This window comes from Pipistrellus kuhlii, unplaced genomic scaffold (genome assembly GCF_014108245.1).
Source record: "Pipistrellus kuhlii isolate mPipKuh1 unplaced genomic scaffold, mPipKuh1.p scaffold_m20_p_3, whole genome shotgun sequence".
Taxonomy (NCBI): Eukaryota; Metazoa; Chordata; class Mammalia; order Chiroptera; family Vespertilionidae; genus Pipistrellus; species Pipistrellus kuhlii.
The window spans coordinates 92,740,751-92,765,048 of record NW_023425529.1 but is presented as its reverse complement, the minus strand read 5'-3'; the positions used below and the strand labels follow the sequence as shown (position 1 = coordinate 92,765,048).

Here is a 24,298-nt window from a genome sequence, read left to right as displayed (position 1 = left end):
TTCTTTTTAAAAAAAAATGTATTTTATTGATTTTTTTACAGAGAGAAAGGAGAGAGATAGAGAGCCAGAAACATCGATGAGAGAGAAACATCTTTTTTTAATTTTTTAATTTTTTTTATTTTTTAAATATATTTTATTGATTTTGTACAGAGAGAAAGGGAGAGAGATAGCAAGTTAGAAACATCGATGAGAGAGAGTCATCGATCAGCTGCCTCTTGCACACCCCCTACTGGGGATGTGCCCACAACCAAGGTACATGCTCTTGACCGGAATCGAACCCGGGACCCTTCAGTCCCCAAGCCGACGCTCTATCCACTGAGCCAAACCGGTCTCGGCATCGACCAGCCTCCTCTTGCACATACCCCACCGGGAATGTGCCTGCAGCCAATGTCCATGCCCTTGACCGGAATCTAACCCGGGACCTTTTAGTCCGCAGACCTACGCTCTACCACTGAGCCAAACCGGTTTCAGCTATTTCTTTTTTTAGTGTCCTTTCAGCTATTTCTTTTTTTTAGGTTATTATGTTGAGGTATGATCCCTCTATTCCCAGTTTGCTGAAGGTTTTTATAGAGGTCTTTTATCTCCTTAATTGTTTATTCCTAGGTATCTTAATTTTTTTGATGTGATGGTAAATGGGATTGTTTTTTAAATCTCTTTTTCTGTAAATTCACTATTAGTGTATAAAAATGCCTAGATTTCTTGGCATTAGTTTTGTATCCTGCTACATTGCTGAATTCATTTATTAAGTCTAATATTTTTTATGGAGTCTTTATGGTTTTTTATGTACAATATCATGTCATTCACAAATAATGAGTTTTATGTCTTCTTTTCCAATTTGGATACTTTTTATTTCTTCTTCTTGTCTAATTGCTATGGCTAGCACTTCCAGTACTATATTGAACAGGAGTGCTGAATGTGGGCATCCCTGTCTCATTCCTGTTCTTAGGTGAAATGGTTTTAGTTTTTGCCCATTGAGTATGATGTTGGCTGTAGGTTTGTAATATAAGGTATTTATTATGTTGAGGTATGATCCCTCTATTCCCAGTTTGCTGAAGGTTTTTATCAAGAAAGGGTGTTGGATTTTGTCAAATGCTTTTTCTGCATCAACTTATATGACCATGTGATTTGAATTGCTCAATTTGTTTATGTGATGTATCATGTTTATTGATTTGCAAGTATTGTACCATCCTTGCATCCCCGGAATAAATCCTACTTTGTCATGGTGTATAATCTTTCTGATATAATGCTGGATCCTAATTGCTAGAATTTTGTTAAGAATTTTAGTATCTATGTTCATGAGAGATATTGACCTGTAAATATCTTTCATTGTTTTGTCTTTATCTGGTTTTGGGATTAGAATAATGCTGGCTTCATAAAATGAGCTTGAAAGTGTTCCTTCCTCTTGAATTTTTTGGAATAGTCTGAGGAGGATAGGTTTTAGTTCTTCCTTGTATGTTTGGTAAAACTCCCCTGTGAAGCCTTCTGGCCCTGGGATTTTGTTTGCTGGAAGCTATTTCATGACTGCTTCCACTTCCTCCATAGTTATCAGCCTTTTGAGATTTTTAGATTCTTCTTGACTGAGGTTGTATTTTTCTAGGGATATGTCCATTTCCTCTAGGTTGTCCAGTTTGTTGGAATAGAGTTGTTCATAGTATTTCCAAGAGTTTTTTTAATTTTTATTTTATTGTTTAAGAATATTACAAATAGTAATACATACGTCTTTTTATCCCCATTGACCTTCTCCTGGCCTCCTCTACCATCCAGCACATGACCTAAACCTCCCTCCCCCACCCATCCAGTGTCTTGCACCCATTGGTTATGCTTATATGCATGCATACAAGTCCTTTGGTTGATCTCTTACCTACTCCCCCAACCCTTCCAAGCCTTCCCATATTTAAAAATATATTTTATTGATTTTTACAGAGAGGAAGGGAGAGCGATAGTTAGAAACATCAATGAGAGAGAAACATCAATCAGCTGCCTTCTGCACACTCCCTACTGGGGATGTGCCCACTACCAAGGTACATGCTCTTGATCGGAATCAAACCTGGCACCTTTCAATCCGCAGGCTGGCGCTCTATCCAATGAGCCAAAAATGGTTTCGACCCTGCTGTAATTTGACAGTTTATTCGATACTTCTCTGCCTCTGTATCTGTCTTTTTGTTCATCAAGTTATAATGTTCTTTATTACCCATAAATGAGAGAGATCATGTATTATTTTTCTTTCACTGAGTGGCTTATTTCACTTAGCATAATGCTCTCTAATTCCATCCATGCTGCTGCAAATGGTAGGAATTCCTTCTTTTTTTATAGCAGCATAGTATTCCATTGTGTAGATATACCATACTTAGCACATGTCATTTGATAATTTGTTAATGATAGCCATTCTGACAGGTGTGAGGTGGTACCTCATTGTTGTTTTGATTTTCATCTCTAGGATGATTAGTAATTTTGATCATGTTTTCGTATGTCTCTTGGATTTCTCAATGTCTTATTTTAAAAAGCCTCTATTTAGGTCCTTTGCCCATTTGCTGATTGGATTGTTTCTCTCTCTCTCTCTCTCTCTCTCTCTCTCTCTCTCTCTCTCTTCTTTCTTTCTTTCTCTTTCTTTCTTTCTTTCTTTCTTTCTTTTTTAAAATACATTTTATTGATATTTTACAGAGAGGAGGAAGGGAGAGAGATAGAGAGCTAGAAACGTCGATGAGAGAGAAACATCGACCAGCAGCCTCCTGCACACCCCCTACTGGGGATGTGCCCGCAACCAATGTACATGCCCTTGACCGGAATTGAACCCAGGACCCTTCAGTCCGCAGGCCGACACTCTACTGCTGAGCCAAACGGGTTTCGGCTCTTTCTTTTTTCCTTCCTCCCTCCCTCCCTCCCTTCCTTCCTTCCTTCCTTCCTTCCTTCCTTCCTTCCTTCCTTCCTCCCTCCCTCCCTCCCTCCCTCCCTCCCTCCCCTCCCCTCCCCTCCCCTCCTTTTCCCTTCTTTCTTTCTTTCTTTTGGGATACCATTCAGTTAAACCAGCTGGCCCTTTCCCATTCACCAGGCTTCTATCCTATCTAATAAAAGAGTAATATGCAGATTGATCATCACTTTAACACACAAGTTGGCTGCCCCCATGTGGTCAAAGATCCTGCCCCCATGCGGATACAAGATGGCCACCACAAGATGGCCAGCAGGGGAGGGCAGTTGGGAGGGACCAGCCCTCAAGGGAGGGCAGTTGTGGACAATCAGGCAAGCAGGGGAGGACAGTTATAAAGCACCAGGCCTGCTAAGAAGGATAGTTGGGGCCGATTAATTCTTCAGGGGAGGGCAGTTAGGGGTGACCAGGCCGACAGGAGGGAAGTTGGGGGCAAACAGGCTGGCAGGGGAGCAGTTAGACATCAATCAGGCTGGCATGGGAGTAGTTAGGGGGTGATCAGGCTGGCAGGCCGAAGTGGTTAGGGGCAATCAGGAACCAGGCAGGTGAGCAGTTGGGCGCCAGAAGTCCTAGATTGTGAGAGGGATGTCCGACTGCCCGTTTAGGCCTAAATACGCAGTTGGACATCCCTTGAGGGGTCCCAGATTGGAGAGGGTGCAGGCTGGGCTGAGGGAATTTTGTGCACTGGGCCTCTAGTTGTTAAATAGCATGCTATTTAGCCTCCAGGTGTTTTTTTCTTATTGTTTTCTGGGTCGGCAACTAAGTAATTGCGGGTTTCACACATATATGGCTTCAGTTGAATTTTTAGGTTTGCAGACGTAGTACAAATGTAAAACACATTTTGTTATTTGATAGTTGGCTATTCAGCTGTTAATCAGTAAAAAAAGTTTTTTGATCTGTTTTGTAGTTTTCGTTTGGCGTTCATTGAAAAATGGAAAGTCAAAAGGAACATTTTCGTCATATTTTGCTTTTTTATTTCCGCAAAGGGAAAAACGCATCGCAAGCTCATAAAAGTTATGTGCTGTTTATGGTGACGAAGCCTTAAAAGAACGGCAGTGTCAAAATTGGTTTGCCAAATTTCGTTCTGGTGATTTTTCACTCAAAGATGAAAAACGCTCTGGTCGTCCAGTTGAAGTTGATGACGCCCTAATCAAAGCAATAATCAATTCGGACTGTCACAGTACAACACGTGAGATTGCAGAGAAGCTTCATGTATCACATACATGCATTGAAAATCACTTAAAACAACTTGGCTATGTTCGAAAACTCGATACATGGGTTCCTCACGAACTGAAAGAATCACAGTTAACGCAACGCATTAGCAGCTGCGATTTGCTAAAGAAACGTAATGAAAATGATCCATTTTTAAAACGACTGATAACTGGCAATGAAAAATGGGTTGTTTACAACAATATCAAGCGGAAAAGATCGTGGAGCAGGCCAGGTGAACCAACTCAAACAACATCAAAAGCTGATATTCATCAAAAGAAGGATTTGTTATCAGCTTGGTGGGATTACAAAGGAATTGTCTACTTTGAACTCTTACCACCCAACCGAACGATCAATTCTGATGTCTACATTGAACAACTAACGAAATTAAACAATGCAGTTGAAGAAAAGCGGCCCGAATTGACAAATCGAAAAGGTGTTGTATTCCATCATGACAACGCAAGGCCACACACATCTTTGGTCACTCGGCAAAAATTAATGGAGCTTGGTTGGGATGTTTTGCCACATCCACCATATAGTCCTGACCTTGCACCATCTGAGTACTTTTTGTTTCGATCTTTACAAAAGTCCTTGAATGGTAAAAATTTCAATAATGATGATGATGTCAAATCGTACCTGATTCAGTTTTTTGCTAATAAAAACCAGAAGTTTTTTGAACGTGGGATTATGATGCTGCCTGAAAGATGGCAAAAGGTCATTGATCAAAATGGGCAATACATTACAGAATAAAGTTATTTAGTTCCATGAAAAAAATTTTTGATTTTTAAAAAATCAGCAATTACTTAGTTGCCGACCCAATATTATAGTTTATTTCTAGTTTTATGCCATTGAGTTCTGAGATGCTTGATATGATTTCTATTTTCTCAAATTTGAAGAGAGCCTGTGTCCCAGTATATGGTCTATGATTGAAAATGATCCTTTGGCACCTGAGAAGAATGTATATTATGTGGCTTTGGAGTCAAATGTTCTGAAGATGTCAATTAATTCCATCTGATCTAGTGAGTCATTGAGGATTGATTTTTTTGCTAATTTTTTGTTTAGAGGATTTGTTCAGTGGTGTTAGTGTGTATTAAAGGCCCCTATTATGACTATTGTTGTCACTCTCTCCCTTGATACCCTCCAGAAGTTTATGTATTTGGGTGCTCCTGTATATGTTTATCAGAGTTATACGTTCTTGTTGAATTGCTCCCTTTAGTATAATTAAGTGGCTTTATTTATCTCTTGTTATGTCCTTCACTTTGAGATCTAATTTGTCAGATATAAGTATTGCTTATCCAAGACTTTTTTTTTCATTGCCATTTGCCTGAAAAACCTTTTTCTATCCCTTCAGCATCAGCTTGTGTGAGTCGTTTATTCTGAGGTGGATTTCTTGTAGACAGCATATATGTGAGTCATGTCTTCTTATTCACACAGTTACCCTATGTCTTTTGATTGGGGCATTTAATCCATTTACATTTAAAGTTATTCTTGATAGGTACTTGTTGCCATTTTTTACTATTTATGCCTGTTTTCCTTCTTTGCTTCCTATTTCTTCTTTTTACAGCAGACCCTTTAGCATTTCTTTCATTGCTGGTTTGGTAATAAACTCCCTTAGTTCTTTTTTGTCTGTGAAGCTCCTGATTTCACCCTCAATTTTGATTGGCAGCCTTGCTGGGTACAGTATTCTTGGATTCAGACCCTTTCTTTGTATGACTTTGTATATTTCATTCCATTGCCTTCTGGCCTGATGTGTTTCTGTTGAGATAAGTTGCTAGTCTGATGGGGGATCCTTTGTAGGTAACTTTATGTCTCTTTGTGGCCGCTTTTAAGTTTCTTACTTTGTCCTTGATGTTTGCCAATTTCACTATTATGTGCCTTGGTGTCTGTCTTTTGGGATTCATTTTGTTTGGGACTCTATAAGCTTCTTGGACTTGTGTGAGTTTTTTCTTCTTTATATCAGGGAAGTTTTCTGTCATTTCTTCAGACAGGTATTCTATTCCTTGCTCAGTTTCCTCTCCTTCTGTCACCTCTATTATGTAGATGTTGTTTCATTTAGTGTTGTCCCAAAGTTCCCTTAGGCTCTCCTCCTGTTTTTATTTTTAAGGTTTTTTTGTTTTTGTTTGTTTGTTTGTTTGTTTTTTCTAGATGCTGCTCTGCTTGAATATTTGTCTTCTAGCTCACTGATGCATTTTTCCATTTCTTCTAGTCTACTGTTGATGCTTTTTATTGAGTTCTTTATTGCAGTGATGTCATTTTTCATTTCTTCCTGGTTCTTCATTTCCTCTTGGTTCTTACACATATTGTTGAATTTGTCTTCCAACCTTTTCAGCGACCTTATGACCAATTCTCTGAATTTGACATGTTGCTTGCCTCCATTTAGTTTATTCTTTTTTCTGGTGATGCCTACTTTTTCATATGCAGGCTGTCTGTCTCCACATGATCTCTCCTTTCCTGGTTTCTGATTATGTAGCTCTTTCTCTCCTACATTGACTTAAAACACAACAAGGCACAACGCACAAGGCACTGAACACAAATGTACTCACAATACTAATAAAGGTCACTACCAGAGAAAAGAGAATTAGAGGATAAAGAAAAAGAGTGCAAAATGATATTGAGAAAAGGAAAAAAGTGAGAGAAAAGGAAGAATAAAAAAGGGGAAAAACTATTTATATGGGGAGAAAACTCCAATATAACAACAACTAATCCAAAAAAATGCAAACAACAAACACCCACAGATGAATGTAACCTACAAACAACAACTAATAACAAGTGAGGAGAGTAAAAACAGAAGCAAGAAAAAAAGAGAGAAACAATCACACAAAAAATAAAAAAAACACCCATAATCTAATCAACAATCAAACAAACAATAGGACAGTATGAAAGAAGAGCAAAACAAAACAAAAAATATAACAAACAAACAAACAAAAAAGTGGAAGGGAGAAAAAAAATTTGGTTAGTGAAGAAAGAGAGTGAGAAGTATGTACAGGAGCAGGGGATCAGAAATTTGATATATAAGTATGATGAATTTTTAAAAAATATATATTTGATTTTTTTTACAGAAAGGAAGAGAGAGATAGAGAGCTAGAAATGTCAATGAGAGAGAAACACCGACCAGCTGCCTCTTGCACACCCCCTACTGGGGATGTGCCTGCAACTAACGTACATGCCCCTGACCGGAATTGAACCTGGGACCTTTCAGTCCTCAGACCGATGCTTTACCACTGAGCCAAACCCGTTTCGGCTAAGTATGATGAATTTTTAACGGGGGATAAAAAGAAGGAATAGGGAAAATCTAAAGCAGTAATAGGGTAAGAAAAACAGCACAACAAATGGGGAAAAGTGAGGAAGAGTGTGTAGGCATAAAGGTAACGTTGAACGCGCTGCCTTTGAGCCCCCGCCGTGCCTGCGTGTGGCGCCGGGGGTCAGGCTGCAGCGCCAGAGCAGTTGCTTGCGCATAACTGGGGCCCACGGCGCTCTGCCGGCGGCCCTTTTAACGGCGAGCTACATGGCGGAAAAAAAAAGAAAAAAAAAGAAAGAAAAAAAAGGTAAAGTTGAGATAAAGTAAAATGATGCTAAAGGAAAAATGAAAATAGAATGTAGCACACTAATCCCAAATTAAAGAGAAAATAAAATGAAAGTTTAAAAAAGGTAAAATAACAGTAGTAATAATACTGATTAAAAAATAAAAATATAATTAAAAAGGTAAAATCAAGTGAGAAAAAAGAAAAAAATTAGTTTCTTAAGTAAAGGATAAAAAATGTGTAGTAATGAAGGTTATTCACTTCTCCTATTCTGCTTGGCATACCTGTTTCCTGTCAGGTAGTCAGGACAGTATTGAAGTTCCCTGTATTCCACCGCTTCTATGTGTCATAAGCCACAATCCTGTTTTCAAGCAGGCAGTATTTCTTTGTTTCTCAGCCTACGTTTAGTTGTAGTTACACAAGTGTCCATTTGTTATTCAACCTCTGGGTAGCAGTGTTTTGGTATTGATATCCAAGACTATAAGTCTTCTCTACCCAATATTTAGATTTTGTTTTCCCTGCCGCATTTAATACTGGTTTTGGGGGAACTGACTTCCCCAGAGCTGGCTTTCTGGTTGTTTCTCCCCTCTCTGATCCCCAGTTTCCACAAAAATAACTTTCCCTTGCAGTGTCTGAGAGTGTTTGGGGGTGATCATATGTACCGGGCTTAGTAATCAAAAGCAAGGATATAAAGAGAAACAGAGCCAGAGTAAGTGCTCATACTCATGATTTTCCCCTCCTGGCACTGTGCACGACTCTGTGTACGTCCTTTGATACCTTAATCAATAAAGTAATTTAAAAAAATAAATAAAAGATGACCTTCACATTGGTAAAAAAAACAAATGATTTTAAGTATAATATTACATGCAATAAACATTAATATTTCAAGAAAAAGTCTCTATGCAGTCTCCACTTTTGGTCCTTAGGTATCAGGGTTCTCTCCTGCGAGTTTTCCGTTGATTATTCAGAAAGCTTTTCTGGCTGAAACCGGTTTAGCTCAGTGGATAGAGCATCTGCCTGCAGACTGAAAGCTCCCAGGTTTGATTCCGGTCAAAGGCATGTACCTTGGTTGCGGGCACATCCCCAGTAGGGGGTGTGCAAGAGGCAGCTGATAGATGATTCTCTCTCATCTATGTTTCTAACTCTCTATCCCTCTCTCTTCCTCTCTGTAAAAAAATCAATACATTTAAAAAAAAAGTTTTTCTGTATTTTAGTTGCAATATCAGTCTATTCCTGGGAGCATGTCCTGGGAGCATCCACCTACTCTGCCTTCATTTTAAAAACTTTTATTTTATTTAAAAAATATATTTTATTGATTTTTACAGAGAGGGAGAGGGATAGGGTTAGAAACATCGATGAGAGAAACATCGATCAGCTGCTTCTTGCACACCCCCTGCTGAGGATGTGCCCGCAACCAAGGTACATGCCCTTGATTGGAATCAAACCTGGGACCCTTGAGTCTGCAGACTGACGCTCTATCCACTGAGCCAAACCGGTTAGGGCTGCCTTCAAATTTTTAAATGTCTATAATGAAATTATGAGACAGTGTTAAAAAAATGGTCACCTCTTCTGGATTGTGTGACTGTGAGTGAATTTTTTTCTCTCCATTATAGTTTCGGTTTATTTATTTTTTAAAAATATATTTTATTTATTTTGTACAGAGAGGAAGGGAGAGAGAGTTAGAAACATCGATGAGAGAAAGTCATCAATCAGCTGCCTCTTGCACATTCCCTCGTGGGGATATGCCCGCAACCAAGGTACATGCCCTTGACCAGAATCAAACCTGGGACCCTTCAGTCCACAGACAGTCGCTCTATCCATTGAGCCAAACCGGTCCCGGCTCTGTTTATTTTTTAATTTTCTCCATTAAAAGTGTGATCTTTTTTATAACAATTATAAAAAGAAGAAAATGGAGGTTGGGTTCTAGAATTTCCAAGGTCACTTTTAGACCTAAATTTCTAGTTGATTAAAAGCATATTTTTGTCACTAGGGTGGTGTTTTTTTTTTTACCCTCCACTGGTAATAACAGAATATGTTACCTAAGTGCATGGTTGTGACTTTTCATGAAGTTTGTCAGCACTCAACTGAATGTTGAGATAGTGATGCCAGATGATAAGAACTATTACTTGAAAATGTGATAACAGTATGACCATTAATATAGCACTTAATCATCCATGAGACATTTTAATTTTAAATCTCCTAATAGTTTCTTTAAGACAAAGAGATATGCCCAGTCTATTCAGAATAAACAAACAGCTATAAACAGCATTTGAGTGTGTGCCTGTCACTCCCAAATTCTTGCCATTTGTTCCCACCCTGGAGAAGGTATACAGAAGTGAAGATGGGGTGTTTTACCTCTAGGCCTCTAGCCTGCTCAAGGGAAGAGATAGGGGGTCTACTCCCTGCTCTGCAGCTGGCTGGGGAATCTCTTTGGAGCACAAGACTACGCTGGGACAGATCCAGTTCTATAGCAATCGGCTGAAGAACAGGATGCCCCTCTCAGTCACTGTGGGAAGAACTGCTGAGGTCTTGTGATGCTGTCAGTGTCTCTTGCCAAAGTCAAAGCTGGGCATTCAGCCTCTAATGAGCATCAGGCCAAAAGCTCCTCAGTTCTTGACTATTTCCCACCCAGTGGTCTCACCTTTTGCATCCACCAAACAAATGATTTCGAACAGAAGGCCCAATCTGAAGCATTATAAGCCTCAAACCTTCAATGTCACAAACTATTCATTTGTCTACACTTCTGCCATAATTACTCTTTGTCACAGCTAGAAACATTTAGTCAAATATAGTAATTATCTTTTAAAAAATGTTTTTATTGATTTTAGAGAAAGCGAAGAGGGCGAGAGATAGAAACATCAATGAGAGAGAAACATTGATTGGCTGCCTCCTGCACACTCCCTACTAAGGACTGAGCCTAAAACCCCGGCAATGTGCCCTGACCAGAAACTGAACCAGGGACCTCTTGATGCATAGGGTGACAATCAATCCACTGAGTCACACTGGCCATGCTACTGTGTCATTATCTTCGTTTCACACAATTCTTAAAATATAAAAGGCCATAAGCTGCATTTTGGTTCACTTTGCCCTTTTGTAGTAAAATGAGTTATTTTGTTTCTCAAGCAATAAGAATTTATTTATTTTTAAATCCTCGCTTAAGGACATTTTCCCATTTATTTTTAGAGAGTGGAAGGGAGAGGGAGATAGAGAAATGTTGATTGGTTGCCTCCCACATGCACCCTGACCAGGGCCAGGAGCCTGCAACTGAGGTATGTGCCTTTGACTGAAATCAAACCCGGGACCCTTCAGTCTGCAAGGTGATGCTCTATCCACTTAGCCAAACTGGCCAGGGTTCATACTATAAAAATTAAGTAACTTCCTCAACTTTACGTTGTGGAAATGCCAAATGAAAAACTCTGTTTTTCAATGGAGCTAATAATGCAATTCTTCTGTAGTGACATAAACACATATAAACCTTGCCCAGCCAGTGTGGTTCAGTGGTTGACTGTTGAGGAGGTTATGGAACTATTCCTGGTTAGGGCACATGCCTGGTTTTGGCCTCAGTGTACAGTGGGGGGCCTGGAGGAGGGTCCTTCAATGATTCTCCCTTTCTCTCTCAAAACGAACATATATATACATATATATATATATATATATATATATATATATATATATATATATTTATATATCCCCCACAAAACCTCAAAAGTGTGACTTACTTATAACTAGGAAGAACTAGAGGAAGATTTCAACAGAGTAAACTTAAATACCCTGAAATGAATTTAACTTTGTTGTCAAGAGAACTCAAAAAGAATCTGGAGGCTTTGGTTAGAAATAAGGTGTTTTTTTTCAAGGATCTTAAAGAGTTTACAAACGTGGAACACAGGTTGGCAAAACCCCAGAAGTATTCCAAAAAAGAAAGAAAAGTTTTCTTATAGAAAAAAATGCACTCTTGAGAATTACAGTCCTTCATTCTTACCCTAGGATTGGTCCAGGACAGTTATCAACCAGTTAGTCAGGTATCCTGGATAACAGACACCAGGTCTGGTCAGGTCCCATAGTCTGGGATATGAGAGTCCTTCAGGGAGGTAATCAGAAGGCTATCTGAGGTTTGGTGTAAGTCCAGATGTACATTAAGGCATTGACCCAAGACTGAAAACTTCAAAAAGTTTTGAGTTCCCAGGCTAGCTAGAACAAGAACGGAGTATTTCCTCATGCTTCAACCTTCCTAAAGTTAATAATTTTTAGCAGCTTGGTTAAAGTGACCCCCGTTTCTATATTTCCTATCTTCATTTTTTCCTCACTGTGTGTAGACCCAGAGAGCAGAGCAGCAACAAAGCAGTAACCAAAGTTATAGGAACAGGAATATGGGCCATAAACTAAATACACCGTCAAATCAATTTGTGTGAATACTGAGTCCGCTTTCTCAGGACCACGTGCCTGAGCACTGTAAAGCAGAGTGTCGGGTGTGTGTGTGTGTGTGTGTGTGTGTGTGTGTGAGGGGTGTTACTGGTGACTCAATGGCCCTCCCACAGGGACCCAGAATTAACAGGATGAAACCGGAAAACGCGACATAGCTGGCGGCCTGGATGCTGCGAGTTCTCACTTGGCTAGAGAAGCACCAGCAGCCTGGGTCCCTCTTCCCCCTCCTGTGGACTGAGCCTGGGCTGAGAAGAAACGGCTGTTCGGCGGGTGTCAGCAGCCTCGGTGTGAACGCCGTCTGCGGTGGATTCCCCTGGACGCCGCCTCCCGCGGGGCTGCCTCCGCGCCCCCGCGGTCCGGGGGGAAGGCCGGGACGCCAGGGAACGTCCTAGGGCCCAGGGCGCATCTCCAGGTCCCGCTCACAGGGTCCGCGCGGCGCGGACGGAGGGACGAGGAGACGGCGGAGGCCCGCGCGACGCCAGGGACTCGGGTCAGTGAGGAGGCGCCGCGGGCCGGTGCGGACGGACCAGGGAGCCCGAGACCAACAACGCGCCGGAGCGCCTCGGCCGCCGTCCCGCAGCGGGCGCCTAGGACTTGTCGCAGTTCCCCAATCGCAGGCCGGACCCGGACCCGCCCCTCCCCTGCGCCCCATCTCCTCCCCTGTCAGTCCTCAGCGGGCGCCGGCGCCCCACCGCCCTCGCTCCGCCTCCCGCCGCATCATCGCCGGGAGCCGCGGAGCGCGGGGGCGGGCCGCTCGCCCATTGGCCGGCTGCGTCGCCGCTCCCAGAATGCACCGGATGGCGCGTCATTGAAGAGAGACCATGATGGCGGCGGGACTGGGGCCCCCAGAAGTGATCGCCCAGCTGGAGAACGCGGCCAAAGTTCTCATGGTGAGCGCGCCGCCCCGCCCCGGCCTCCGCGCCGCCGCGCCGCCCCCACCCCTCGGCCCCGACGCGCCCGCCGGGCCGCCTGGGAGCCCCGGGGAGGCAGCGAGGCACCGGAGGCTGCCGGACGGGTCTGTCCATCCCGGTGATGTGCAGCTGCTGGACTGTGCTTCTCGAGCCGCGGGGTTCCCCCAAACTGCGCGCAGCATAAGTGGGGAGCCGGGCGCGGGGCCGTGCGCGCCGCTGGGCTTGGGGCCGGAGAGAGGAAGAGCGGCCCGGCCCCGTGCCCGGGGCACCCTGCGCCCGCCGCCGCGTGCTCCCTGATGCAGCTCCGCCCGGGCCGCCCCGGGCCACCTCGGCGCCGGCACGTGGGGAGGCGGCCGCGGGAGGGAGGGGACTCTTTGGGACCAAGGTCATTGGGGCCAGACGTTTTTCCGGTCCGCTCCGTGGTCGCGTGTCCACTTCATTCTGACTCTACGTCAAACAAATTAGTTTCAGGGAATTTGGGAAGAATAGGATAAAAAAGGATTTCCCATAGGGAGAAGTCAGGATTAGCTGTATTCCTTTACTCGGTAAACTGAATTTGCTGATTCAGTTTTGTTTTTTATTTATGTTTTACTTTTAAAAACTTTTCATTGATTTTAGAGGGAGGGAGGGAGAGAAAGAAAACATATATTTGTCCCACTTATTGATTGGTTGATTCTTGTATCTTATGTTACCGGGATCCATAGGGAAACCGTGCTGTATACCACGCACTAACTGAGCTACCTGGCCATGGCTAAGTTTGTTTTTTAAATGACTTCCGTGTCTGTAGATTTTTATTTTTGGAATTTAGAGGCTCATTTGATTCCTTTAATTGATTCGGCTTTTCTAGGAATTGAATCCTCTGGACTTCTATTTTATTTTATTGACTTTAAAGAGAGAGAAGAGAAACATAATTTGTTGTTCCACCCATTTATGCACGTTGGCATATCTGGTATCTGGACAATGCTTTAATCAACCGAGATACCCGGCCAGGGCTGGACTATTTTTTCTTCCTTTTCCTTTTGGTTCTGTGTTTAAAAATATCTGAACTAATTCTAGCACAGTTTGTAGTTTCATTTACCAAGAGTTGTTTTCCCATACAACACCAGATAGTTCATGAAATTGAGAAGTTTAATAAAAAGGAAGGATTTACTGCTTCAATCTGAGCAAGATTAAATTAATCATTTTGTCACAAATCTGAGTAGTTGTCAGATTCTTGCTAGTAAGTCTAGAAAAAGCTAGTTAGTCTCCTCTTTAAAAGAAAAATAAATAAAAAAGTTGAACATCATTGATGCCTCTCCCCCCTTTTCTCTCCCCTTCCTCTCTGAAGTCAATAAAAGTATATTTTAAAAAATAGAAAAAATTTGTTTCAGAGAAGAGAGAGAGAGAGAGAGTGATAGAAACACCAGTGAGAGAGAATCTGATTGGCTGCCTCCTGCATGCTCCCTACTAGGGATGGAGCATAAAACCTGGGCATGTGCCCTGACTGGGAATGAAACCATAGGTCAATGCTTAACCATTGAGCAACACCAGTGGGGCTCTAGACTCCTTACTAAAAGGTTCTTAAGATCCCTTACATAGAGAACTTCCTGAAATACTGGTTAGTTTTCTAGGAGCTCAAAACCACTGCTTTCTCTCATGGATCAGAGAAAATGAGTGTCCATCATTGGCCTGTATTTTAGGATTTGTGCTTGCCTATGCTTTTCCTCTTCCCTGGCAAAGCTGTTTTTATTACTTATGAGGGATAGCTTAGAAGAATAGTCATAAATGATGTTTGAGTGCATACTACATACCACAGACACTATGCTTGATGCTTTACATACTTAGTACTTCTTGCAATAGCTTTATAAGATTGAAAGAGTTTACATGGCCTGGATTACATAATTATTGAGCTATTGAATTTGGTCTACAACTGAATTGGCTCTAAAGCTGGATTTCTTTCTACTCTACCTCACCACTTCATACATACGTCTAATAGATAGCTGTTTACATACTTTTAATCTTTCCAGGGAAGAGTATGGGAAAAAAATGTTACTGAAAATAGGAAATTCTGTTGTAGAAATTTCTACTTACTATTTAAAAATGTGTACCAAAAATATGTAAGAGTAGCAGTTATTGTATTATTCCTCAGTTATGATAGCAGCATTTCAATTTATCCTATATAATAAAGAGCTAATATGCAAATGGTCATCATGCCTCACACCACCACACAGTAACTTCTGACACTCAACACTGGGGAGAGAGGAATGGGACCAGTCAGGTACAAATGAGCTCTAGAGAAGAATGGGGACCAGCCAGGCTGTGGTCTGGAAGAGGGACAAGCTGCCCGCCTCGTGGTCCCAGACACCAGTGGCTGTGGCCTGGGCAAAGCCGCCTGCCCACAGTCCCCTGTGGCTGTGGCCAGCCTGGGTCCTGGGAGCCTATGGCTGGCCAGAGGGAAGGAATCCTGGATCCCAGGTGAGGGGCAAGGCAGAGGCAATTAGAGGGGATCAGGCCATCAGTTAGGCAGGCAGATGTGGTTAGGGGCTAGCAGGCAGACAGGCAGGCAGGCAGGTAGATGAGTGGTTAGGAGCCAGCAGTCCTGGATTGTGAGAGGCAGTTGGACATCCCCTGAGGGATCCTGGATTGGAGAGGGTGCAGGCTGGGCTGAGCCCTCCCCTCCCCATGCATGAATTTTGTGCAGCAGGCCTCTAGTTAATAATAATAGCTCATATTTATTGTTTATTGTGTATAAGCACTTTGCATGTTTTAGCTCAGTAATTTTATGAGTTTTTTCTATTTTCATATAGACTAAGGGATTCAAACATGTAAATGCTAAGTAATGGACTTAAATTTGCAAGGGAAGTGGTACAGCAGAGACTCCAGTTCATGTCTGTTATTAGTCTGTGGTTCTTAACCTATAGGAAAGTGGGATAGAAAGCAGACAAATTAATTCATTTGGGGTAGCTAAGATTGTTAAATGCCCTTTACTTACTAAGCATTAGAGTATGAAAAAGAAGAATGGGAGATTTTTTTCCATTTATCCACCTGTGGGTCAGATATGTATCTATCTGAAGAAACATTGTTTACAGAAATTTGTTATAATAGTTCTTAATATGTTTTGGTATAATATGTTTCTTAATATGATTCAAAGTAACTAGTGATGCCTTTCACAGTAGTATTTTTGCTTAGTTTTTTCTTTTGGTATATTTCATAAAAATCAGAAGTTTTAATGTGTAGATCAATCCCAACACATCTTTTTGTTCAAGTCTTAGGAAATACACGATGAATATCAGAAAAAAAAATTATAAGAAAATTTTTGAGTGCAAACATACATTTTTGGTAATAGGTTCTGTAGCTTTTTATCAGCTTCTCTCAGGAAATAGAGACCCCAAAATATGCTAGTCTAAGCATTCTCCCTTCCATTCTACAGATGGGGAAACTGAGATTCAAAGAGGTAGAAGTGACTTGCCGAAGGTAGGTCACAGAACATACTTGTGATAAGTCTGATCCAGAACCACGAGCACCAGACTCCCATTTCAGAACTGTGTTCCTTCTCAGAGTCCACATATTACAATATAATACCATAAATATTACATGTTCTCATTTGATGAGAAATTTCAAAATATATTTTTGGATATTGCAGTTGGTTGACGGTCAGCATTTATATTCATTCCTATTTAGGTTATTGAATGAGCAGCCAAATAAAGTGGTGTATTAGCCTTTAGGATATTTATGATACTTAACGAATTTTATAGGTCTCAACATGAGTAATTCCCCCCTCCCCCCAATCCCAAAAGTAGCAACGGAATATTTTTTGTCTATGCTTATACATACTACTTAATTTTCTGATTCAAGGCAGTGAATCTAAGCTAATGAGACAGGGAAACCTTCTGGACGTCCTTTAGGACAAAGCTATTGGTGGTGTGGCTGAGACAGAGGCGGTTAGGGGCGATCAGGTCAGGAGGGGTGGGCAGTTAGAATTGCCCGGGGGGTGGGGGAAGTTGGAGGTGAGTAGGCTAGCAGGAGGGGCCAGTTGGGGATGAGCAGGCCGGCGGAGTTGGGGACAGTTGGGGGTGAGCAGGCTGGCAGTGGGGTGCAGTTGGTGGCAATCAGGCTGGCAGGAGTGAAAGTTGGGGGTGAGCAGACTGGCAGGGAGGCAATTGGGGATGAGTAGGCTGGCAGGGGGAGCAATTTGGGGCAAGCAGGTTGGGGGGGGGGTGTAGTTGGGGACAAGAAGGCTGGTTGGGGGTGAGCAAGCTGGCAGGCAGGTGAGCGGTTAGGAACAGTGATCCTAGATTGCAAGAGGGATGTCCAACTGCCTCCCCCGAGGGGTCCCAGATTGGAGAGGGTGCAAGCTGGGCTGAGGGACACCCTCCTGAGCACGAATTTTGTGCACTGGGCCACTAGTTAGAAAATAAACTTGAAGGTGAACAAACTAAAAGGAAAGACTGTAAATTATTAAGAGTATGCAAGTGAATTTTTCTATTGTGAAAATTGTGCAAATGGAATATTTAAATAGAGCCCGAAAATTTACCTTTTAAAATTTATTTTCTGAAAATCTTTATTGTTGAAAGTATTACATATGACCCCTTTTTTCCTATTGGCCCCTTTTATTCCACCTCCTACCCTCTCCCTGGCCGTCACTACCCTATTGTCTGTATCCATGGTTTATGCATATAAGCATGCAAGTTCTTTGGTTGATCACTTTCCACTCTCCCCTTCCTTCCTTCTGAGATTCCATAGTCTGTTATTTACTTTTATGTTGTTCATCAGTTTATTTTGTTCATTTGATTTCATATATAAGCAAGATCATGTGATACTTGTCTTTCTCTGACTGGCTTATGCCACTTAGCATAGTACTTTCCAGTTTCCTCCATGCTGACTCAAAGGGTAAGAGATCCTTTTTTACTGCTACATAGTATTCTATGGTGTAAATGTACCACAGCTCTTAAAAGTTTTAATTTATTTTTTCTTTCAGACAAAAAGGGGGAGGGAGAGAGAGAGAAAAACATGAATGATGACACAGAATCATTGATCGGCTGCATGCCCCAAACTGGGGATTGAGCCTGCAACCTGGGCATGTGCCTTAAATGGAATGGAACTGAGTCCTCCTTGTACATAGGTTGATGCTCAACCATTAAGCCATGCCAACTGGGCTATTTTTTTATTTAAAAAAAATCTTTTATTGTTGAGAGTATTACAAATGTCCCCTTTTTCCCACCAGTGCCCCCTCCACCCAGTTCCCACCCAACCAGGCCCTCACCACCCTATTGTCTGTGTCCATAGATAATGCATATATACATACAATACCTTTGGTTGATCTCATCCCGCCCTCCTGTCCCCTTTCCTCTGAGATTCATCAGTCAGTTCCATGTTTCCATGCCTCTAGTTCTATTTTATTCATCGTTTTCTTCCCCTCATAAGATTTTTCATTTATTTTGATTTTTAGATTGAATTATTGGTAGATATGTATTTTTTGCCATTTTATTGTTCATATTTTTTCTTCTATTTTGTTCTCTCCTCCTCCTCCTCAACCCCTTCCCCTCCTTCTCCTCTTTCTCTCCTTCCCCCTCTTACTCCTCCTCCTCCTCCTTCAAAAATACCTTCAACATTCCATGTAATACTGGTTTGATGGTGATTAGCTCCTTTAGCTTTTCTTGTCTGAAGTTCTTTATCTGACATTCAATTCTAAAGGATAGCTTTGCTGGGCAGAGTAATCTTGGTTGTAGGTGATCACTTTGAGTATTTCTTGCCAATCCCTCCTGGTCTGCAAAATTTCTGTTGAGAAATCAGCTGACAGTCATATGGGTGCTGCTTTTCTCTTGCTAGTTTTAAAATTCTCTCTTTGTCTTTAACCCTGACTGGTCTTTTTTCATGTCGTTGATGTTCTCATTAAGATCCATGAAATTCTTACTAAGTCCCTTGAAGCTCTCATTAAGATCCTTGAACATCCTTATAACCATTGTTCTTTTGTTATTGTTAATCCTCACCCGAGGATATTTTTCCATTGATTTTTAGGGAAAGTGGAAGAAAGAGGGAAAGACAGAGAGTAACATCAATGTGAGAGAAACAGCTTGATTGGTTGCCTCCTGCAGGGCCTCATAAATCAAACCTGGGATGCTTTGGTCCGCAGGCTGATGTTCTATACACTGAGCCAAATAATCTAGGGCTAACTGTTTTTAGCTCTGTATCTAGTAGTTTGCTTGCTTCCATTTCACGAAGTTATTTTTCTGGAGGATTCTTCTATTCTTTTATTTGTGATATGTTCTTTTGTCTCCTTATTTTGGCTGCTTTCCTGTTTTTATGTATTAGGTAGGACAGTTATGCCTCCTGGAATTGGTAGAGTGGCCTGGTATAGTAGGTGTCCTGTCAGGCCCAGTGGCTCAGCCTCCCTAGTCAGCTGGGAACTCTAGGTGCACCCTTTTGTGAACTGTATGCACAGTCTTGTAGTTGAGCCTTGATTACTGTTGGCATCACTGGGAGGAGTTGACCTCCAGGCCAGTTGGCTGTGAGGACCAGCTGTGACTATAGTGGGAGAGCTGCTGTGCAGGAGAAAACCCTGTGGATCAGGACTTCCTTCAGTGGGGCTTTGATGCTCACTGTTGAGTGTGTCGCTTGTGGATATGTAGAGTTATAATCTGTTATGGTCTGAAGCTGTCCGACAAGTGTACTGGCTCTAGGGCCTCCATAGAGGTGCAAAGTGTTTTACCTCTTTGGTTAAGTTTATTCCTAAGTATCTTTAATTTTTTTTGTTACAATGGTAAATGGGGATTATTTAATTTCTCCTTCTGAGAACTCACTATTGGTGTATAAAAAAGCCATAGAGTTTTGGGTATTGATTTTGTGTCCTGCTACATTGCCAAATTCATTTATTAAATCTAGTAGTTTTTTGGTGGCTTCTTTAGGGTTTTCTGTACATAACTAGAGGCCCGAATTTGTGCACAGGTGGGTTCCCATGGTGGGGGCTGGGATGCCTGTGATCTGGATCCTTCCTGCTGACGTTCATGCCTGTTGATGGGAGCCACCTAGCAGCAGCTTTTATATCCTTTCTTCCTTGCAGAGCATCCAGGGAGGGGAGGTGGCCATGGTGCCTGAGACTGACTTCCAGGAGGCCATGCACTGTTGGGATCGTGCCAGTGGCTCTGGACTATTTGTATTTGGCCTGTTTTCCAGAGATTAGACCTGCAGGACCACTGCTGCTGGGCTGCCAGTCCGGGTCTGTCAGCTGAATGGCACTCCCGCTGTGGGAGTGCATTGACGATGAAGTGGCAGCTTCTGTATTGAGCATCTGCCCCCTGGAGGTCAGTGTGTGTCATAGTGACATGTTGACCAGTAATGGTCACTTAGGCCTTATGTATATGTTGTATCATAAATCATCGAGCTAGATACAAGACACCCTAACAAGCCAATTAATTAGGAGTCTTTATTACATGCGGGCTCAGAGCAGAATATCTCTGTCAAATTCTGAGCCCCAATAAGAAAGTCTTCCCTATTTATAATTTTTGAGCTCTTTGAGGTTTTACAAAGAGCTCTGAGTAAGATATTTTTGCAGACAGCTTGTAATCTTGGATACATAATGAACAAACACTTGGCATGAGAATATGGGGATATTATCAGTATCAGCTTATCAGCCCCTTATGTTAGATGGCTAGCTTGCAAGATCAGACAGCTAAGTTTATCTTCTCTATTTGAGCTAAAAGACCAAGTTATTTTACAGAATAAGAGACTGTCTAAAAATATCAGAGTTTATAGAACAAGGGACTGTATAACAGTAGAGAATTTCAAATAGCAGTTTTTATACAAGGAGGTTACTATGCTTTATATATAGATATCATGTCTGTGAATAATGAGTTTTATTTCCTCCTTTCCAATTTGGATGCCTTTTATTTCATCCCCCCCCCAAAAAAAAAAATATTTTTATTGATTTCAGAGAGGAAGGAAGAGAGAGAGAGAGAAATACCAATGATAAGAGAGAATAATTAATCAGCTGCCTCCTGCACGCTCCTACTGGGGTTCCAGCCTGCAATCCAGGCAGGCATGTGCCCTTGACCAGAATCGAACCTGGGACTCTTCAGCTGTATCCACTGAGCCAAATTGGCTAGAGCAATGGTCGGCAAACTCATTAGTCAACAGAGCCAAATATCAACAGTACAACGATTGGAATTTCTTTTGAGAGCCAAATTTTTTAAACTACTTCTAACGCCACTTCTTCAAAGTAGACTCACTCAGGCTGTGGTATTTTGTGGAAGAGCCACACTCAAGGGGCCAAAGAGCCGCATGTGGCTCGAGAGCCACAGTTTGCTGACCACAGGGCTAGGGCTATTTCTTCTTGTCTGATTATTGTGGCTAGCATTTCCACTAGTATGTTGAATTATAGTGGTGAAAGTGGAAATCCCTGTTCTTAGGGGAAATGGTTTTAGTTTTTGCCCATTGAGTGTGATGTTGGCTGTAGGTTTGTCATGTATGGCTTTTATCATGTTGAGGTACACTCCCTCTATTCCCACTTTGCTGAGAATTTTTATCAAAGCCATTGTGTTGGATTTTGTTGCTTTTTCTGTCTATGGATATGATCATATGACTTTTGTCTTTCAAAGTATTTATGTGACTTGAGAATATTGTATCAGTCTTGCAACCCTGGAATGAATCCCACTTGGTCATGTTGTATGATCTTTTTTAATATGTTGCTGGATCCAATTTGCTAATGTTTTGTTGAGGATTTTAGCATCTATGTTCATCAGAGATATTGGCATGTAATTCTCTTTCGTTGTAGTGTATCTGGTTTTGGATAATGCTGTCCTCATAAAAAGAACATGGGAGTGTTCTTACTCTTAGATTTTTTTTTTTTGGAATAATTTGAGGAGTATACTAAGTGTTAGTACCCTGAATGTTTGGTAAATTCCCCAGTGAAGTCTTCTAGATCTGGGCTTCTGTTTGCTGGGAATTTTTTTTTATTACAGCTTCAATTTCATTAGTTGTTATTCTCCAATTCACGTTTTCTGATTCTTCCTGATTCACTTTTGGGAGATTGTATTTTTGTAGGAATTTGTCCATTTGATCCACGTTGTCCACCTCGTTGGCATATACTGGTAGTTGTTTATAGTACAAGGAAGCAAAAAACACCCAATCTGAAGATCAAAAAGATAAAAAAATAAAAAAATATGAAGATAGTGTAAGGAACCTCTGGGACAACTTCAAACATTCCAAAGTTTGCATTATAGAGGTGCCAGAAGAAGAGAGAGAGCAATATATTGAAAACCTATTTGAAGAAATAATGCAAAAATCTTCATAGGGGATAGTAGAAGTTCTTTAATTTTCTATTCCCTTTCTTCTGAGGTGTCTTTGTTCAGTAACCATTGTGAAAACCTTTAGAATATAAGAACATCCATACATCTTATTTTTTAAGCAGATTTAAACACACACACACACACACACACACACACACACATATATATATATATATATATATATATATATATATATATATATATATATATATGCATTTCAGAGAGGAGGAATGGAGAGAGAGAAACATCAATGATGAGAGAGAATCATTGATTGGCTGCTTCCTTCTTGCCTCCACTGGAGATTGAGCCTGCATAAGACCTGACCAGGAATGGAACTGTGACTTCTGGCTCATAAATCGATCCTAAATCACTGACCCACACAAACCATACAGCATTAAAAAATTTTTTTTTCATAAATGAGATTGTGTGTTTCATGTTCTTTGTTCACCTTATTGTGGATGAATTTTAAAGAAAGTTTGTTTTCATTGTTTTTTATTGAATAGATAAAATTGTAGGATGAGTTTTGGTTTTAGAGACACCATAATGATTAATATTCTTTTAGTATTCATATTGCACCTGTTTGAACTGGAAATTGAGAGTGCTTTATTTATTTGTCTTGAGTTTTTTTGGTTTTATTCGCCTGGTCCCTTGCGCTGTTAGAGATTGTCCTGAGTGAGTTATAAGATATTTATTGTACAGGAAGTATGCTGATACTTTATAGCAGTGTTTCCCAAAGTGTGGTATGCGTACCCTCAGGGGTATGGGAAGAGTTTGGTGAGGGTACGCGTTGCACCGGAGTTTGGTGGGGATATGCACTGCACTGTGCTTAGCTGCGCCTAGTTCTACATTCTCATGAGTACGAGGGGTATTCAGTGTTACGAAAATTATAGAAGGGGTACACATATGTCAAAAGTTTGGGAAACACTGCTTTATAGGAAAGTAATTGCATATTTGTTTTTAAACCAAAGTAGATTAAAAAAAATTATTGTCTAAAGTTTTACACATGTCTCCTTTTTCTCCCGCTTGACCCTCCTCCCCCCAGTAGATTTTAATAAATCTAATTGCATCTTTGATGAAATTGATTCGTGACTGTCTCATAATTTTTATTATAATAAAACTTTATGAATGTTCAAAAGCATTTGCAAGGTTGTGCTGTAGAAATTTGTATCATATTATTTGATTCTCACATTAATCCTGGGAAATTAATAGAAGGGATTTTTTTATTATATGTATTTTATTGATTTTTTACAGAGAGGAAGAGAGAGAGGGACAGAGAGTTAGAAACATCAATGAGAAAGAATCATCGATCAGCTACCAGGGATGTGCCCGCAACCAAAGTACATGCCCTTGACCAGAATCGAACCTGGGACCTTCCAGTCCGCAGGCCGATGTTCTATCCACTCAGCCAAACCGGTTTTGGCTAGAAGAGATATTTTTAAACAAAAATTAGAAAATCAGATTAAGAGATGGTTCTTGATTAGCCTTTGGTCATATAGCCAGTTTTGTCCTAGAATTCAGTCTCCGGCCACATGTTCATTCTTTACGGAGGCACGAGGCTATATTTGCTGAGGAGATAGGAGGAAGAACTTGTTTTTATGAAGGCATAGTCTGATGTGGGAGAAAGGCCAAACTATTCGCAGTTTCTAGTTAATTTATAATTAGAAGTGTAGCCAGTGTTTTGTAAGAGTACATAGGAGGTACATGTATCTCAAAATGAGGTGAGAACCTAGAAATGAGAACCTTTTCTTGGAAAAGGTGATTCTTTAGGTGAGTTATGAAGAGCAAATTGGTATTTTCTAGTTGGCTATCTCAGGCATCCCAGCTAGAGGGATCTATTTGTCTGAGGGTCTGGCAAAACCAAATGCAGTATGTTTGAGGAGTATTTGAGTATTTATCTAGTAGAATTTCCTGATCCCCAGCTTTGTATAAGGTACAATGCTTTTATTTTATTTTTGCAATCAATAATGCACATTTAAAATTAAGAGTTTTGATTATAGCATTTACTTTTCTTATTGGCAAGTTGCATTATATTCAAAAAAGTCTTTTTTT

General features: G+C 41.1%; 1 protein-coding gene, 1 long non-coding RNA gene and 1 other non-coding gene across 10 annotated transcripts in view; all 3 read left to right on the top strand.

Annotated features, from left to right (window-relative positions):
• Positions 1-7,381: 7,381 nt before the first annotated feature.
• Positions 7,382-7,709, top strand: LOC118728310. Its single transcript, XR_004990866.2, has 2 exons — positions 7,382-7,497; positions 7,678-7,709. It is a non-coding gene; the product is annotated as an uncharacterized LOC118728310 (long non-coding RNA).
• LOC118731097 lies at positions 7,510-7,641 on the top strand. The gene has a single exon (XR_004991791.1). It is a non-coding gene; the product is annotated as a small nucleolar RNA SNORA76 (small nucleolar RNA).
• A 5,107-nt stretch (positions 7,710-12,816) lies between the features above and the next one.
• Positions 12,817-24,298, top strand: part of XPO4 (exportin 4) — a 132,620-nt gene continuing 121,138 nt past the window's right edge. For 2 of the 8 annotated variants that reach the window (XM_036454694.2, XM_036454693.1), the window contains exon 1: positions 12,828-12,965. In XM_036454694.2, the coding sequence (XP_036310587.1) occupies positions 12,897-12,965 (69 nt within the window). In that variant the 5' untranslated portion in view covers positions 12,828-12,896. Of the gene's footprint in view, positions 12,966-16,395; positions 16,440-24,298 lie in introns of all 8 variants that reach the window. The other 6 variants (XM_045588530.1, XM_045588528.1, XM_036454700.2 and 3 more) reach the window with 6 other exon arrangements.